At 44.7% G+C, this 19,352-nt stretch overlaps 1 protein-coding gene across 2 annotated transcripts in view; it reads right to left on the bottom strand.

The window, feature by feature from the left end:
* The window catches only part of LOC130332038 (sperm-associated antigen 8-like), a 38,101-nt gene extending 27,667 nt beyond the window's left edge, over positions 1–10,434 (bottom strand). The window contains exon 1 of one of the 2 annotated variants that reach the window (XM_056553730.1): positions 10,168–10,434. In XM_056553730.1, coding sequence (XP_056409705.1) covers positions 10,168–10,315 — 148 coding nt within the window. In that variant the 5' untranslated portion in view covers positions 10,316–10,434. The remainder of the gene's footprint in view (positions 1–10,167) is intronic. The other variant, XM_056553731.1, reaches the window with a different exon arrangement.
* Between the last annotated feature and the right edge of the window lie 8,918 nt (positions 10,435–19,352).

Raw genomic sequence — 19,352 nt, 5'->3', positions numbered from 1 at the left:
ATATCAGTAGTGATCGGTATACATCAGTAGTGATCGGTATACATCAGTAGTGATCAGTATATATAAGTAGTGATCAGTATACATCAGTAGTGATCGGTATACATCAGTAGTGATCAGTATACATCAGTAGTGATCAGTATATATCAGTAGTGATCGGTATATATCAGTAGTGATCGGTATACATCAGTAGTGATCGGTATACATCAGTAGTGATCGGTATACATCAGTAGTGATCAGTATACATCAGTAGTGATCGGTATACATCAGTAGTGATCAGTATACATCAGTAGTGATCGGTATACATCAGTAGTGATCGGTATACATCAGTAGTGATCGGTATATATCAGTAGTGATCGGTATATATCAGTAGTGATCGGTATATATCAGTAGTGATCAGTATATATAAGTAGTGATCAGTATACATCAGTAGTGATCGGTATACATCAGTAGTGATCGGTATATATAAGTAGTGATCGGTATACATCAGTAGTGATCAGTATACATCAGTAGTGATCGGTATACATCAGTAGTGATCAGTATACATCAGTAGTGATCGGTATACATCAGTAGTGATCGGTATACATCAGTAGTGATCGGTATATATCAGTAGTGATCGGTATATATCAGTAGTGATCAGTATATATAAGTAGTGATCGGTATACATCAGTAGTGATCGGTATACATCAGTAGTGATCGGTATATATAAGTAGTGATCAGTATACATCAGTAGTGATCAGTATACATCAGTAGTGATCAGTATACATCAGTAGTGATCAGTATATATAAGTAGTGATCAGTATACATCAGTAGTGATCAGTATACATCAGTAGTGATCAGTATACATCAGTAGTGATCAGTATACATCAGTAGTGATCAGTATACATCAGTAGTGATCAGTATACATCAGTAGTGATCTGTATATATCAGTAGTGATCAGTATACATCAGTAGTGATCGGTATATATCAGTAGTGATCAGTATATATCAGTAGTGATCAGTATACATCAGTAGTGATCGGTATATATCAGTAGTGATCTGTATATATCAGTAGTGATCGGTATACATCAGTAGTGATCGGTATATATCAGTAGTGATCAGTATACATCAGTAGTGATCGGTATATATCAGTAGTGATCGGTATATATCAGTAGTGATCAGTATATATCATTAGTGATCGGTATCTATATGTAGTGATCAGTATACATCAGTAGTGATCAGTATGTATATGTAGTGATCATTATATATCAGTAGTGATCAGTATCTATATTTAGTGATCGGTATATGTAGTGATCAGTATCTATATTTAGTGATCAGTATACATCAGTAGTGATCAGTATACATCAGTAGTGATCAGTATACATCAGTAGTGATCGGTATATATCAGTAGTGATCGGTATACATCAGTAGTGATCAGTATACATCAGTAGTGATCAGTATACATCAGTAGTGATCAGTATATATCAGTAGTGATCAGTATATATAAGTAGTGATCAGTATACATCAGTAGTGATCGGTATACATCAGTAGTGATCGGTATACATCAGTAGTGATCGGTATACATCAGTAGTGATCGGTATATATAAGTAGTGATCAGTATACATCAGTAGTGATCGGTATACATCAGTAGTGATCAGTATACATCAGTAGTGATCGGTATACATCAGTAGTGATCAGTATACATCAGTAGTGATCAGTATACATCAGTAGTGATCGTTATACATCAGTAGTGATCGTTATACATCAGTAGTGATCGTTATACATCAGTAGTGATCGGTATACATCAGTAGTGATCGGTATACATCAGTAGTGATCGGTATATGGCAGTATATATATCAGTATATATCAGTAGTGATCTGTATATTACAGTAGTGATCGGTATATGGCAGTATATATATCAGTAGTGATCTATATATTACAGTAGTGATCAGTATGTATCAGTAGTGATCTATATATTACAGTAGTGATCAGTATATATCGGTAGTGATCTGTATATATCAGCAGTGATCGGTATACATCAGTAGTGATCGGTATACATCAGTAGTGATCGGTATACATCAGTAGTGATCAGTATACATCAGTAGTGATCAGTATACATCAGTAGTGATCAGTATATATCAGTAGTGATCAGTATACATCAGTAGTGATCGGTATACATCAGTAGTGATCGGTATACATCTGTAGTGATCGGTATATATCAGTAGTGATCAGTATACATCAGTAGTGATCAGTATACATCAGTAGTGATCAGTATACATCAGTAGTGATCAGTATACATCAGTAGTGATCAGTATACATCAGTAGTGATCGGTATACATCAGTAGTGATCGGTATACATCAGTAGTGATCGGTATACATCAGTAGTGATCGGTATACATCAGTAGTGATCGGTATACATCAGTAGTGATCGGTATACATCAGTAGTGATCGGTATATATCAGTAGTGATCGGTATATATCAGTAGTGATCGGTATATATAAGTAGTGATCGGTATATATAAGTAGTGATCGGTATACATCAGTAGTGATCGGTATACATCAGTAGTGATCAGTATACATCAGTAGTGATCAGTATACATCAGTAGTGATCGGTATACATCAGTAGTGATCGGTATACATCAGTAGTGATCAGTATACATCAGTAGTGATCAGTATACATCAGTAGTGATCGGTATACATCAGTAGTGATCGGTATACATCAGTAGTGATCGGTATACATCAGTAGTGATCGGTATACATCAGTAGTGATCGGTATATATAAGTAGTGATCAGTATACATCAGTAGTGATCAGTATACATCAGTAGTGATCGGTATATATCAGTAGTGATCAGTATATATAAGTAGTGATCAGTATACATCAGTAGTGATCGGTATATATCAGTAGTGATCAGTATACAACAGTAGTGATCGGTATACATCAGTAGTGATCGGTATACATCAGTAGTGATCGGTATATATCAGTAGTGATCGGTATATATCAGTAGTGATCAGTATATATAAGTAGTGATCAGTATACATCAGTAGGGATCTGTATATATCAGTAGTGATCGGTATACATCAGTAGTGATCGGTATACATCAGTAGTGATCGGTATATATCAGTAGTGATCGGTATATATAAGTAGTGATCGGTATATATAAGTAGTGATCGGTATATGTAGTGATCAGTATATATAAGTAGTGATCGGTATATATCAGTAGTGATCGGTATATATCAGTAGTGATCGGTATACATCAGTAGTGATCGGTATACATCAGTAGTGATCGGTATACATCAGTAGTGATCAGTATACATCAGTATTGAATGGTATACATCAGTAGTGATCGGTATACATCAGTAGTGATCGGTATACATCAGTAGTGATCGGTATACATCAGTAGTGATCGGTATACATAAGTAGTGATCGGTATACATCAGTAGTGATCGGTATACATCAGTAGTGATCAGTATACATCAGTAGTGATCGGTATATATCAGTAGTGATCAGTATACATCAGAAGTGATCGGTATATATCAGTAGTGATCAGTATACATCAGTAGTGATCGGTATACATCAGTAGTGATCGGTATACATCAGTAGTGATCAGTATACAACAGTAGTGATCGGTATACATCAGTAGTGATCGGTATACATCAGTAGTGATCGGTATATATCAGTAGTGATCGGTATATATCAGTAGTGATCAGTATATATAAGTAGTGATCAGTATACATCAGTAGTGATCGGTATATATCAGTAGTGATCAGTATACATCAGTAGTGATCGGTATATATCAGTAGTGATCGGTATATATCAGTAGTGATCAGTATACATCAGTAGTGATCGGTATATATCAGTAGTGATCGGTATATATCAGTAGTGATCGGTATATATCAGTAGTGATCAGTATACATCAGTAGTGATCAGTATACATCAGTAGTGATCAGTATACATCAGTAGTGATCATTATACATCGGTAGTGATCAGTATACATCGGTAGTGATCAGTATACATCAGTAGTGATCAGTATACATCGGTAGTGATCAGTATATCTCAGAAGTGATCAGTATATATCAGCAGTGATCATTATACATCAGCAGTGATCATTATACATCAGTAGTGATCGGTATTAATCAGTAGTGATCAGTATATATAAGTAGTGATCAGTATACATCAGTAGTGATCGGTATATATCAGTAGTGATCGGTATACATCAGTAGTGATCAGTATACATCAGTAGTGATCAGTATACATCAGTAGTGATCAGTATACATCAGTAGTGATCTGTATATATCAGTAGTGATCAGTATATATAAGTAGTGATCGGTATACATCAGTAGTGATCAGTATACATCAGTAGTGATCGGTATACATCAGTAGTGATCGGTATACATCAGTAGTGATCAGTATACATCAGTAGTGATCAGTATACAACAGTAGTGATCAGTATACATCAGTAGTGATCAGTATATATCAGTAGTGATCAGTATATATAAGTAGTGATCAGTATACATCAGTAGTGATCGGTATACATCAGTAGTGATCGGTATACATCAGTAGTGATCGGTATACATCAGTAGTGATCGGTATACATCAGTAGTGATCGGTATATATAAGTAGTGATCGGTATACATCAGTAGTGATCAGTATACATCAGTAGTGATCAGTATACATCAGTAGTGATCAGTATACATCAGTAGTGATCAGTATACATCAGTAGTGATCAGTATACATCAGTAGTGATCGGTATACATCAGTAGTGATCGGTATACATCAGTAGTGATCGGTATACATCAGTAGTGATCAGTATACATCAGTAGTGATCAGTATACATCAGTAGTGATCGGTATACATCGGTAGTGATCAGTATACATCGGTAGTGATCAGTATACATCAGTAGTGATCAGTATACATCGGTAGTGATCAGTATATCTCAGAAGTGATCAGTATATATCAGCAGTGATCATTATACATCAGCAGTGATCATTATACATCAGTAGTGATCGGTATTAATCAGTAGTGATCAGTATATATAAGTAGTGATCAGTATACATCAGTAGTGATCGGTATATATCAGTAGTGATCAGTATACATCAGTAGTGATCAGTATACATCAGTAGTGATCAGTATATATAAGTAGTGATCAGTATACATCAGTAGTGATCGGTATACATCAGTAGTGATCAGTATATATAAGTAGTGATCGGTATACATCAGTAGTGATCGGTATACATCAGTAGTGATCGGTATACATCAGTAGTGATCGGTATACATCAGTAGTGATCGGTATACATCAGTAGTGATCGGTATACATCAGTAGTGATCAGTATATATAAGTAGTGATCGGTATACATCAGTAGTGATCGGTATACATCAGTAGTGATCGGTATACATCAGTAGTGATCGGTATATATAAGTAGTGATCGGTATACATCAGTAGTGATCGGTATACATCAGTAGTGATCGGTATATATCAGTAGTGATCAGTATACATCAGTAGTGATCGGTATATATCAGTAGTGATCGGTATACATCAGTAGTGATCGGTATACATCAGTAGTGATCGGTATACATCAGTAGTGATCGGTATACATCAGTAGTGATCGGTATATATCAGTAGTGATCGGTATATATCAGTATTGATCAGTATATATAAGTAGTGATCGGTATACATCAGTAGTGATCGGTATACATCAGTAGTGATCGGTATACATCAGTAGTGATCAGTATACATCAGTAGTGATCAGTATATATAAGTAGTGATCAGTATACATCAGTAGTGATCAGTATACATCAGTAGTGATCAGTATATATAAGTAGTGATCAGTATACATCAGTAGTGATCAGTATATATAAGTAGTGATCAGTATACATCAGTAGTGATCAGTATACATCAGTAGTGATCAGTATACATCAGTAGTGATCAGTATACATCAGTAGTGATCAGTATATATCAGTAGTGATCAGTATACATCAGTAGTGATCAGTATACATCAGTAGTGATCTGTATATATCAGTAGTGATCAGTATACATCAGTAGTGATCGGTATATATCAGTAGTGATCGGTATATATCAGTAGTGATCTGTATATATAAGTAGTGATCAGTATATATCAGTAGTGATCAGTATATATCAGTAGTGATCAGTATACATCAGTAGTGATCAGTATACATCAGTAGTGATCTGTATATATCAATAGTGATCGGTATATATCAGTAGTGATCTGTATATATCAGTAGTGATCAGTATATATCAGTAGTGATCGGTATATATCAGTAGTGATCTGTATATATAAGTAGTGATCAGTATACATCAGTAGTGATCAGTATACATCAGTAGTGATCAGTATACATCAGTAGTGATCGGTATATATCAGTAGTGATCAGTATATATCAGTAGTGATCAGTATACATCAGTAGTGATCGGTATATATCAGTAGTGATCAGTATATATCAGTAGTGATCAGTATACATCAGTAGTGATCGGTATATATCAGTAGTGATCTGTATATATCAGTAGTGATCGGTATACATCAGTAGTGATCGGTATATATCAGTAGTGATCAGTATACATCAGTAGTGATCGGTATATATCAGTAGTGATCGGTATATATCAGTAGTGATCGGTATACATCAGTAGTGATCGGTATACATCAGTAGTGATCAGTATACATCAGTAGTGATCAGTATATATAAGTAGTGATCAGTATACATCAGTAGTGATCAGTATATATAAGTAGTGATCAGTATACATCAGTAGTGATCAGTATATATAAGTAGTGATCAGTATACATCAGTAGTGATCAGTATACATCAGTAGTGATCAGTATACATCAGTAGTGATCAGTATACATCAGTAGTGATCAGTATATATCAGTAGTGATCAGTATACATCAGTAGTGATCAGTATACATCAGTAGTGATCAGTATACATCAGTAGTGATCTGTATATATCAGTAGTGATCAGTATACATCAGTAGTGATCGGTATATATCAGTAGTGATCGGTATATATCAGTAGTGATCTGTATATATAAGTAGTGATCAGTATATATCAGTAGTGATCAGTATACATCAGTAGTGATCAGTATACATCAGTAGTGATCTGTATATATCAGTAGTGATCGGTATATATCAGTAGTGATCTGTATATATCAGTAGTGATCAGTATATATCAGTAGTGATCGGTATATATCAGTAGTGATCTGTATATATAAGTAGTGATCAGTATACATCAGTAGTGATCAGTATACATCAGTAGTGATCAGTATACATCAGTAGTGATCAGTATACATCAGTAGTGATCGGTATATATCAGTAGTGATCAGTATATATCAGTAGTGATCAGTATATATCAGTAGTGATCAGTATACATCAGTAGTGATCGGTATATATCAGTAGTGATCTGTATATATCAGTAGTGATCGGTATACATCAGTAGTGATCGGTATATATCAGTAGTGATCAGTATACATCAGTAGTGATCGGTATATATCAGTAGTGATCAGTATATATCATTAGTGATCGGTATCTATATGTAGTGATCAGTATACATCAGTAGTGATCAGTATGTATATGTAGTGATCATTATATATCAGTAGTGATCAGTATCTATATTTAGTGATCGGTATATGTAGTGATCAGTATCTATATTTAGTGATCAGTATACATCAGTAGTGATCAGTATACATCAGTAGTGATCAGTATACATCAGTAGTGATCGGTATATATCAGTAGTGATCGGTATACATCAGTAGTGATCAGTATACATCAGTAGTGATCAGTATACATCAGTAGTGATCAGTATACATCAGTAGTGATCAGTATATATAAGTAGTGATCAGTATACATCAGAAGTGATCGGTATACATCAGTAGTGATCGGTATACATCAGTAGTGATCGGTATACATCAGTAGTGATCGGTATACATCAGTAGTGATCAGTATACATCAGTAGTGATCGGTATATATATTTAGTGATCGGTATATATCAGTATTGATCAGTATATATCAACAGTGATTATTATATATCAGTAGTGATCAGTATCTATATTTAGTGATCGGTATATATCAGTATTGATCAGTATATATCAACAGTGATTATTATATATCAGTAGTGATCAGTATCTATATTTAGTGATCGGTATATATCAGTATTGATCAGTATATATCAACAGTGATTATTATATATCAGTAGTGATCAGTATCTATATTTAGTGATCGGTATATATCAGTATTGATCAGTATATATCAACAGTGATTATTATATATCAGTAGTGATCAGTATCTATATTTAGTGATCGGTATATATCAGTATTGATCAGTATATATCAACAGTGATCATTATATATCAGTAGTGATCAGTATCTATATTTAGTGATCGGTATATATATGTAGTGATCAGTATATATCAACAGTGATCATTATATATCAGTAGTGATCAGTATCTATATTTAGTGATCAGTATACATCAGTAGTGATCGGTATACATCAGTAGTGATCTGTATACATCAGTAGTGATCAGTATACATCAGTAGTGATCAGTATACATCAGTAGTGATCGGTATACATCAGTAGTGATCGGTATACATCAGTAGTGATCGGTATATATCAGTAGTGATCGGTATATATCAGTAGTGATCAGTATACATCAGTAGTGATCAGTATACATCAGTAGTGATCGGTATATATCAGTAGTGATCTGTATATATCAGTAGTGATCGGTATACATCAGTAGTGATCAGTATACATCAGTAGTGATCAGTATATATAAGTAGTGATCTGTATATATCAGTAGTGATCGGTATACATCAGTAGTGATCAGTATACATCAGTAGTGATCGGTATACATCAGTAGTGATCAGTATACATCAGTAGTGATCGGTATACATCAGTAGTGATCAGTATACATCAGTAGTGATCAGTATACATCAGTAGTGATCAGTATACATCAGTAGTGATCGGTGTACATCAGTAGTGATCGGTATATATCAGTAGTGATCAGTATATATCAACAGTGATCATTATATATCAGTAGTGATCAGTATCTATATTTAGTGATCGGTATATATCAGTAGTGATCGGTATACATCAGTAGTGATCAGTATATATAAGTAGTGATCTGTATATATCAGTAGTGATCGGTATACATCAGTAGTGATCAGTATACATCAGTAGTGATCGGTATATATCAGTAGTGATCTGTATATATCAGTAGTGATCGGTATACATCAGTAGTGATCAGTATACATCAGTAGTGATCGGTATACATCAGTAGTGATCAGTATACATCAGTAGTGATCGGTATACATCAGTAGTGATCAGTATACATCAGTAGTGATCAGTATACATCAGTAGTGATCAGTATACATCAGTAGTGATCGGTGTACATCAGTAGTGATCGGTATATATCAGTAGTGATCAGTATATATCAACAGTGATCATTATATATCAGTAGTGATCAGTATCTATATTTAGTGATCGGTATATATCAGTAGTGATCGGTATACATCAGTAGTGATCAGTATACATCAGTAGTGATCGGTATACATCAGTAGTGATCGGTATACATCAGTAGTGATCAGTATACATCAGTAGTGATCGGTGTACATCAGTAGTGATCGGTATATATCAGTAGTGATCAGTATATATCAACAGTGATCATTATATATCAGTAGTGATCAGTATCTATATTTAGTGATCGGTATATATCAGTAGTGATCGGTATACATCAGTAGTGATCAGTATACATCAGTAGTGATCAGTATACATCAGTAGTGATCGGTATACATCAGTAGTGATCAGTATACATCAGTAGTGATCAGTATACATCAGTAGTGATCAGTATACATCGGTAGTGATCGGTATACATCAGTAGTGATCAGTATACATCAGTAGTGATCAGTATACATCAGTAGTGATCAGTATACATCAGTAGTGATCAGTATACATCAGTAGTGATCGGTGTACATCAGTAGTGATCGGTATTTATCAGTAGTGATCAGTATATATCAACAGTGATCATTATATATCAGTAGTGATCAGTATCTATATTTAGTGATCGGTATATATCAGTAGTGATCAGTATATATGAACAGTGATCATTATATATCAGTAGTGATCAGTATCTATATTTAGTGATCGGTATATATATGTAGTGATCAGTATATATCGGAAATGATCGGTACATTACAGTAGTGATCGGGAGTGTGCAGGGTGATCCGCGCTATTACCGGGGCTCCGCTATTCCCTCCTCGGTCGGTCTTGCTGCTCTGTTTCTTCCTCGCGTCGTTTGGTCTCCATGGTAACAGTGTCTGACTTCTCACTTCCGGGGCGTACATTTCAGTGTAGCCAATCAGAGGGTAAAGCAGGAAGCGCGGGAGAGAGAACCAGTCACGTGATCATCATCGCGTCTTTATTAAATAGGGACAAAACTTCGCATCACCTCATAATTCATCAACCAGACGCCTCATCCCTCACCCCGCCATAACGCCTCATCCCTCACCCCGCCATAACACCTGACCATAACACCTCACCCCGCCATAACACCTGACCATAACACCTCACCCCGCCATAACACCCCACCCCGCCATAACACCTCACCCCGCCATAACACCTGACCATAACACCTGACCATAACACCTCACCCCGCCATAACACCTCACCCCGCCATAACACCTGACCATAACACCTCACCCCGCCATAACACCTCACCCCGCCATAACACCTGACCATAACACCTCACCCCGCCATAACACCTCACCATAACACCTCACCCCGCCATAACGCCTGACCATAACCCCTCACCCCACCATAACACCTCACCCCGCCATAACACCTCACCATAACACCTCACCATAACACCCCACCCCGCCATAACACCTGACCATAACACCTCACCCCGCCATAACACCCCACCATAACACCTCACCCCGCCATAACACCTCACCATAACACCTCACCCCGCCATAACACCTGACCATAACACCTCACCCCGCCATAACACCTCACCATAACACCTCACCCCGCCATAACACCTGACCATAACACCTCACCCCGCCATAACACCTCACCATAACACCTCACCCCGCCATAACACCTCACCCCGCCATAACACCTCACCATAACCCCTCACCCCACCATAACACCTCACCCCGCCATAACACCTCACCATAACACCTCACCATAACACCTCACCATAACACCTCACCCCGCCATAACACCTGACCATAACACCTCACCCCGCCATAACACCTCACCATAACACCTCACCCCGCCATAACACCTCACCCCGCCATAACGCCTGACCATAACCTCTCACCCCACCATAACACCTCACCCCACCATAACACCTGACCATAACACCTCACCCCGCCATAACACCTCACCATAACACCTCACCCCGCCATAACACCTCACCATAACACCTCACCCCGCCATAACACCTGACCATAACACCTCACCCCGCCATAACACCTCACCATAACACCTCACCCCGCCATAACACCTGACCATAACACCTCACCCCGCCATAACACCCCACCATAACACCTCACCCCGCCATAACACCTGACCATAACACCCCACCCCGCCATAACACCTCACCATAACACCCCACCCCGCCATAACGCCTGACCATAACCCCTCACCCCACCATAACACCTCACCCCACCATAACACCTCACCATAACACCTCACCCCGCCATAACACCTCACCATAACACCCCACCCCGCCATAACGCCTGACCATAACCCCTCACCCCACCATAACACCTCACCCCACCATAACACCTCACCATAACACCTCACCCCGCCATAACACCTCACCATAACACCCCACCCCGCCATAACGCCTGACCATAACCCCTCACCCCACCATAACACCTCACCCCGCCATAACACCTCACCATAACACCTCACCCCGCCATAACACCTCACCATAACACCCCACCCCGCCATAACGCCTGACCATAACCCCTCACCCCACCATAACACCTCACCCCGCCATAACACCTCACCATAACACCCCACCCCGCCATAACACCCCACCATAACACCTCACCCCGCCATAACACCTGACCATAACACCTCACCCCGCCATAACACCCCACCATAACACCTCACCCCGCCATAACACCCCACCATAACACCTCACCCCGCCATAACACCTCACCATAACACCTCACCCCGCCATAACACCTCACCATAACACCTCACCCCGCCATAACACCTCACCATAACACCTCACCCCGCCATAACACCCGACCATAACACCTCACCCCGCCATAACACCCGACCATAACACCTCACCCTAACACCTCACCCCGCCATAACACCTCACCATAACACCTCACCCCGCCATAACACCTCACCATAACACCTCACCCCGCCATAACACCTCACCCCGCCATAACACCTCACCATAACACCTCACCCCGCCATAACACCTCACCCCGCCATAACGCCTGACCGTAACACCTCACCATAACACCTCACCCCGCCATAACACCTGACCATAACACCTCACCCCGCCATAACACCTGACCATAACACCTCACCCCGCCATAACACCTGACCGTAACACCTCACCCCGCCATAACACCTGACCGTAACACCTCACCTTAACACCTCACCCCGCCATAACGCCTCATCCCCTGACCCCGCCATAACGCCTCACCCCGCCATAACGCCTCATCCCTCACCCCGCCATAACGCCTCATCCCTCACCCCGCCATAACGCCTGACCATAACCCCTCACCCCACCATAACACCTCACCTCGCCATAACACCTCACCATAACACCCCGCCATAACACCTCACCCCGCCATAACACCTCACCCCGCCATAACACCTCACCATAACACCTCACCATAACACCTCACCCCGCCATAACACCTCACCCTAACACCTCACCTCGCCATAACACCTCACCCTAACACCTCACCCCGCCATAACACCTCACCATAACACCTCACCTTGCCATAACACCTCACCATAACACCTCACCCCGCCATAACACCTCACCCTAACACCTCACCCCGCCATAACACCTCACCCTAACACCTCACCCCGCCATAACACCTCACCCTAACACCTCACCCCGCCATAACACCTCACCCTAACACCTCACCCCGCCATAACACCTGACCATAACACCTCACCCCGCCATAACACCTCACCCTAACACCTCACCCCGCCATAACACCTCACCATAACACCTCACCCCGCCATAACACCTCACCCCGCCATAACACCTGACCATAACACCTCACCCCGCCATAACACCTCACCATAACACCTCACCATAACACCTCACCCCGCCATAACACCTCACCATAACACCTCACCCCGCCATAACACCTGACCATAACACCTCACCCCGCCATAACACCTGACCATAACACCTCACCCCGCCATAACACCTCACCATAACACCTCACCTTAACACCTCACCCCGCCATAACGCCTCATCCCCTGACCCCGCCATAACGCCTGACCATAACCCCTCACCCCACCATAACACCTCACCTCGCCATAACACCTCACCATAACACCCCGCCATAACACCTCACCCCGCCATAACACCTCACCCCGCCATAACGCCTGACCGTAACACCTCACCCCGCCATAACACCTGACCATAACACCTCACCCCGCCATAACACCTGACCATAACACCTCACCCCGCCATAACACCTCACCATAACACCTCACCCCGCCATAACGCCTCATCCCCTGACCCCGCCATAACGCCTCACCCCGCCATAACACCTCACCCCGCCATAACACCTCACCCCGCCATAACACCTGACCATAACACCTCACCCCGCCATAACACCTGACCATAACACCTCACCCCGCCATAACACCTCACCATAACGCCTCACCCCGCCATAACGCCTCACCCCGCCATAACACCTCACCCCGCCATAACGCCTGACCATAACCCCTCACCCCACCATAACACCTCACCCCGCCATAACACCTCACCATAACACCTCACCCCGCCATAACACCTCACCATAACACCTCACCCCGCCATAACACCTCACCATAACACCTCACCCCGCCATAACACCTCACCCTAACACCTCACCCCGCCATAACACCTCACCATAACACCTCACCCCGCCATAACACCTCACCATAACACCTCACCCCACCATAACACCTCACCCCGCCATAACACCTCACCATAACACCTCACCATAACACCCCACCATAACACCCCACCATAACACCCCACCATAACACCCCACCATAACACCCCACCATAACACCTCACCCTAACACCTCACCCCGCCATAACACCTCACCCTAACACCTCACCCCGCCATAACACCTCACCATAACACCTCACCCCGCCATAACACCTCACCCCGCCATAACACCTCACCATAACACCTCACCCCGCCATAACACCTCACCATAACACCTCACCCCGCCATAACACCTCACCATAACACCTCACCCCGCCATAACACCTGACCATAACACCTCACCCCACCATAACACCTCACCCCGCCATAACACCTCACCATAACACCTCACCATAACACCTCACCCTAACACCTCACCCCGCCATAACACCTCACCCTAACACCTCACCCCGCCATAACACCTCACCCTAACACCTCACCCCGCCATAACACCTCACCCTAACACCTCACCCTAACACCTCACCCTAACACCTCACCCTAACACCTCACCCTAACACCTCACCCTAACACCTCACCCTAACACCTCACCCTAACACCTCACCCTAACACCTCACCCTAACACCTCACCCTAACACCTCACCCTAACACCTCACCTCACCCTAACACCTCACCCTAACACCTCACCCCGCCATAACACCCCACCATAACACCTCACCCCGCCATAACACCCCACCATAACACCTCACCCCGCCATAACACCTGACCATAACACCTCACCCCGCCATAACACCTGACCATAACACCTCACCCCGCCATAACACCTCACCCTAACACCTCACCCCGCCATAACACCTCACCATAACACCTCACCCCGCCATAACACCTCACCATAACACCTCACCCCGCCATAACACCTCACCCCGCCATAACACCTCACCCCGCCATAACACCTGACCATAACACCTCACCATAACACCTCACCCCGCCATAACACCTCACCCCGCCATAACGCCTGACCGTAACACCTCACCATAACACCTCACCCCGCCATAACACCTGACCATAACACCTCACCCCGCCATAACACCTGACCATAACACCTCACCCCGCCATAACACCTGACCGTAACACCTCACCCCGCCATAACACCTGACCGTAACACCTCACCTTAACACCTCACCCCGCCATAACGCCTCATCCCCTGACCCCGCCATAACGCCTCACCCCGCCATAACGCCTCATCCCTCACCCCGCCATAACGCCTCATCCCTCACCCCGCCATAACGCCTGACCATAACCCCTCACCCCACCATAACACCTCACCTCGCCATAACACCTCACCATAACACCCCGCCATAACACCTCACCCCGCCATAACACCTCACCCCGCCATAACACCTCACCATAACACCTCACCATAACACCTCACCCCGCCATAACACCTCACCCTAACACCTCACCCCGCCATAACACCTCACCCTAACACCTCACCCCGCCATAACACCTCACCATAACACCTCACCCCGCCATAACACCTCACCATAACACCTCACCCCGCCATAACACCTCACCCTAACACCTCACCCCGCCATAACACCTCACCCTAACACCTCACCCCGCCATAACACCTCACCCTAACACCTCACCCCGCCATAACACCTCACCCTAACACCTCACCCCGCCATAACACCTCACCCTAACACCTCACCCCGCCATAACACCTCACCCTAACACCTCACCCCGCCATAACACCTCACCATAACACCTCACCCCGCCATAACACCTCACCCCGCCATAACACCTGACCATAACACCTCACCCCGCCATAACACCTCACCATAACACCTCACCCCGCCATAACACCTCACCCCGCCATAACACCTCACCCTAACACCTCACCCCGCCATAACACCTCACCCTAACACCTCACCCCGCCATAACACCTGACCATAACACCTCACCCTGCCATAACACCTCACCCTAACACCTCACCCCGCCATAACACCTCACCATAACACCTCACCCCGCCATAACACCTCACCCCGCCATAACACCTGACCATAACACCTCACCCCGCCATAACACCTCACCATAACACCTCACCCCGCCATAACACCTGACCATAACACCTCACCCCGCCATAACACCTGACCATAACACCTCACCCCGCCATAACACCTGACCATAACACCTCACCCCGCCATAACACCTCACCATAACACCTCACCTTAACACCTCACCCCGCCATAACGCCTCATCCCCTGACCCCGCCATAACGCCTCATCCCTCACCCCGCCATAACGCCTGACCATAACCCCTCACCCCACCATAACACCTCACCTCGCCATAACACCTCACCATAACACCCCGCCATAACACCTCACCCCGCCATAACACCTCACCCCGCCATAACGCCTGACCGTAACACCTCACCCCGCCATAACACCTGACCATAACACCTCACCCCGCCATAACACCTGACCATAACACCTCACCCCGCCATAACACCTCACCATAACACCTCACCCCGCCATAACGCCTCATCCCCTGACCCCGCCATAACGCCTCACCCCGCCATAACGCCTCACCCCGCCATAACACCTCACCCCGCCATAACACCTGACCATAACACCTCACCCCGCCATAACACCTGACCATAACACCTCACCCCGCCATAACACCTCACCATAACGCCTCACCCCGCCATAACGCCTCACCCCGCCATAACACCTCACCCCGCCATAACGCCTGACCATAACCCCTCACCCCACCATAACACCTCACCCCGCCATAACACCTCACCATAACACCTCACCCCGCCATAACACCTCACCATAACACCTCACCCCGCCATAACACCTCACCATAACACCTCACCCCGCCATAACACCTCACCCTAACACCTCACCCCGCCATAACACCTGACCATAACACCTCACCCCGCCATAACACCTCACCATAACACCTCACCCCACCATAACACCTCACCCCGCCATAACACCTCACCATAACACCTCACCATAACACCCCACCATAACACCCCACCATAACACCCCACCATAACACCTCACCCTAACACCTCACCCCGCCATAACACCTCACCCTAACACCTCACCCCGCCATAACACCTGACCATAACACCTCACCCCGCCATAACACCTGACCATAACACCTCACCCCGCCATAACACCTGACCATAACACCTCACCCCGCCATAACACCTGACCATAACACCTCACCCCGCCATAACACCTCACCATAACACCTCACCCTAACACCTCACCCCGCCATAACACCTCACCCCGCCATAACACCTCACCCTAACACCTCACCCCGCCATAACACCTCACCCTAACACCTCACCCCGCCATAACACCTGACCATAACACCTCACCCCGCCATAACACCTGACCATAACACCTCACCCCGCCATAACACCTGACCATAACACCTCACCCCGCCATAACACCTGACCATAACACCTGACCCCGCCATAACACCTCACCATAACACCTCACCATAACACCTCACCCCGCCATAACACCTGACCATAACACCTCACCCCGCCATAACACCTGACCATAACACCTCACCCCGCCATAACACCTGACCATAACACCTCACCCCGCCATAACACCTGACCATAACACCTCACCCCGCCATAACGCCTGACCGTAACACCTCACCCCGCCATAACACCTGACCATAACACCTCACCCCGCCATAACACCTGACCATAACACCTGACCCCGCCATAACACCTCACCATAACACCTCACCCCTCCATAACACCTGACCATAACACCTCACCCCGCCATAACACCTCACCATAACCCCTCACCCTGCCATAACACCTCACCATAACACCTTACACCATAACACCTCACCCCGCCATAACACCTCACCATAACACCTTACCCCGCCATAACGCCTGACCCCGCCATAACGCCTGACCATAACACCACACTATAATCTACCTCACCCCCATAACACCTCATCACCTGACCCCACCATAACACCTCATCACCTGACCCCGCCATAACGCCTCATCACCTGACCCCGCCATAACGCCTCATCACCTGACCCCGCCATAACACCTCACCATAACACCTCACCCCGCCTTAACACCTGACCATAAACCTCACCCCGCCATAACACCTGACCATAACACCTCACCCCGCCATAACACCTGACCATAACACCTCACCCCGCCATAACACCTCACCCCGCCATAACACCTCACCATAACACCTCACCCCTCCATAACACCTCACCATAACACCTCACCCCGCCATAACACCTCACCATAACACCTCACCCTGCCATAACACCTCACGATAACACCTCACCCCGCCATAACACCTCACCATAACACCTCACCCCGCCATAACACCTCACCATAACACCTCACCCCGCCATAACGCCTGACCCCGCCATAACGCCTGACCATAACACCACACTATAATCTACCTCACCCCCATAACGCCTCATCACCTGACCCCGCCATAACGCCTCATCACCTGACCCCGCCATAACGCCTCATCACCTGACCCCGCCATAACGCCTCATCACCTGACCCCGCCATAACACCTCATCACCTGACCCCGCCAGAACACCTCATCATAACACCTCATCACCTGACCCTGCCATAACACCTCATCACCTGACCCCGCCATAACACCTCATCACCTGACCCCGCCATAACACCTCATCACCTGACCCCGCCATAACACCTCATCATAACACCTCATCACCTGACCCCGCCATAACACCTCATCACCTGAACCCATCATAACACCTCATCACCTGAACCCGCTATAACACCTCACCCCGCCATAACAACACCTGAACCCGCCATAACAACACCTGACCCCGCCATAACACCTCATCACCTGACCCCGCCATAACACCTCATCACCTGACCCCGCCATAACGCCTGACCGTAACACCTGACCCCGCCAGAACTCCTCACCGTACCACCTCACCCCGCCATAACAACACCTCACCCCGCCATAACAACACCTCATCTCCTCACACCTCATTCCTCCATAACACCCCGCCATAACACCACCTCACCCCGCCATAACACCACCTCACCCCGCCATAACACCACCTCACCCCACCATAACACCATCTCACCCTGCCATAACACCATCTCGTCTCCTCACACCTCATTCCTCCATAACACCTCACTATAACCTACTGCATCTCCTCACAC

The sequence above is a fragment of the Hyla sarda genome, unplaced genomic scaffold, assembly GCF_029499605.1.
Source record: "Hyla sarda isolate aHylSar1 unplaced genomic scaffold, aHylSar1.hap1 scaffold_361, whole genome shotgun sequence".
In the NCBI taxonomy this organism is placed as follows: Eukaryota; Metazoa; Chordata; class Amphibia; order Anura; family Hylidae; genus Hyla; species Hyla sarda.
The sequence above is the reverse complement of the archived record's forward strand: the minus strand, read 5'-3'. Positions and strand labels throughout refer to the sequence as shown.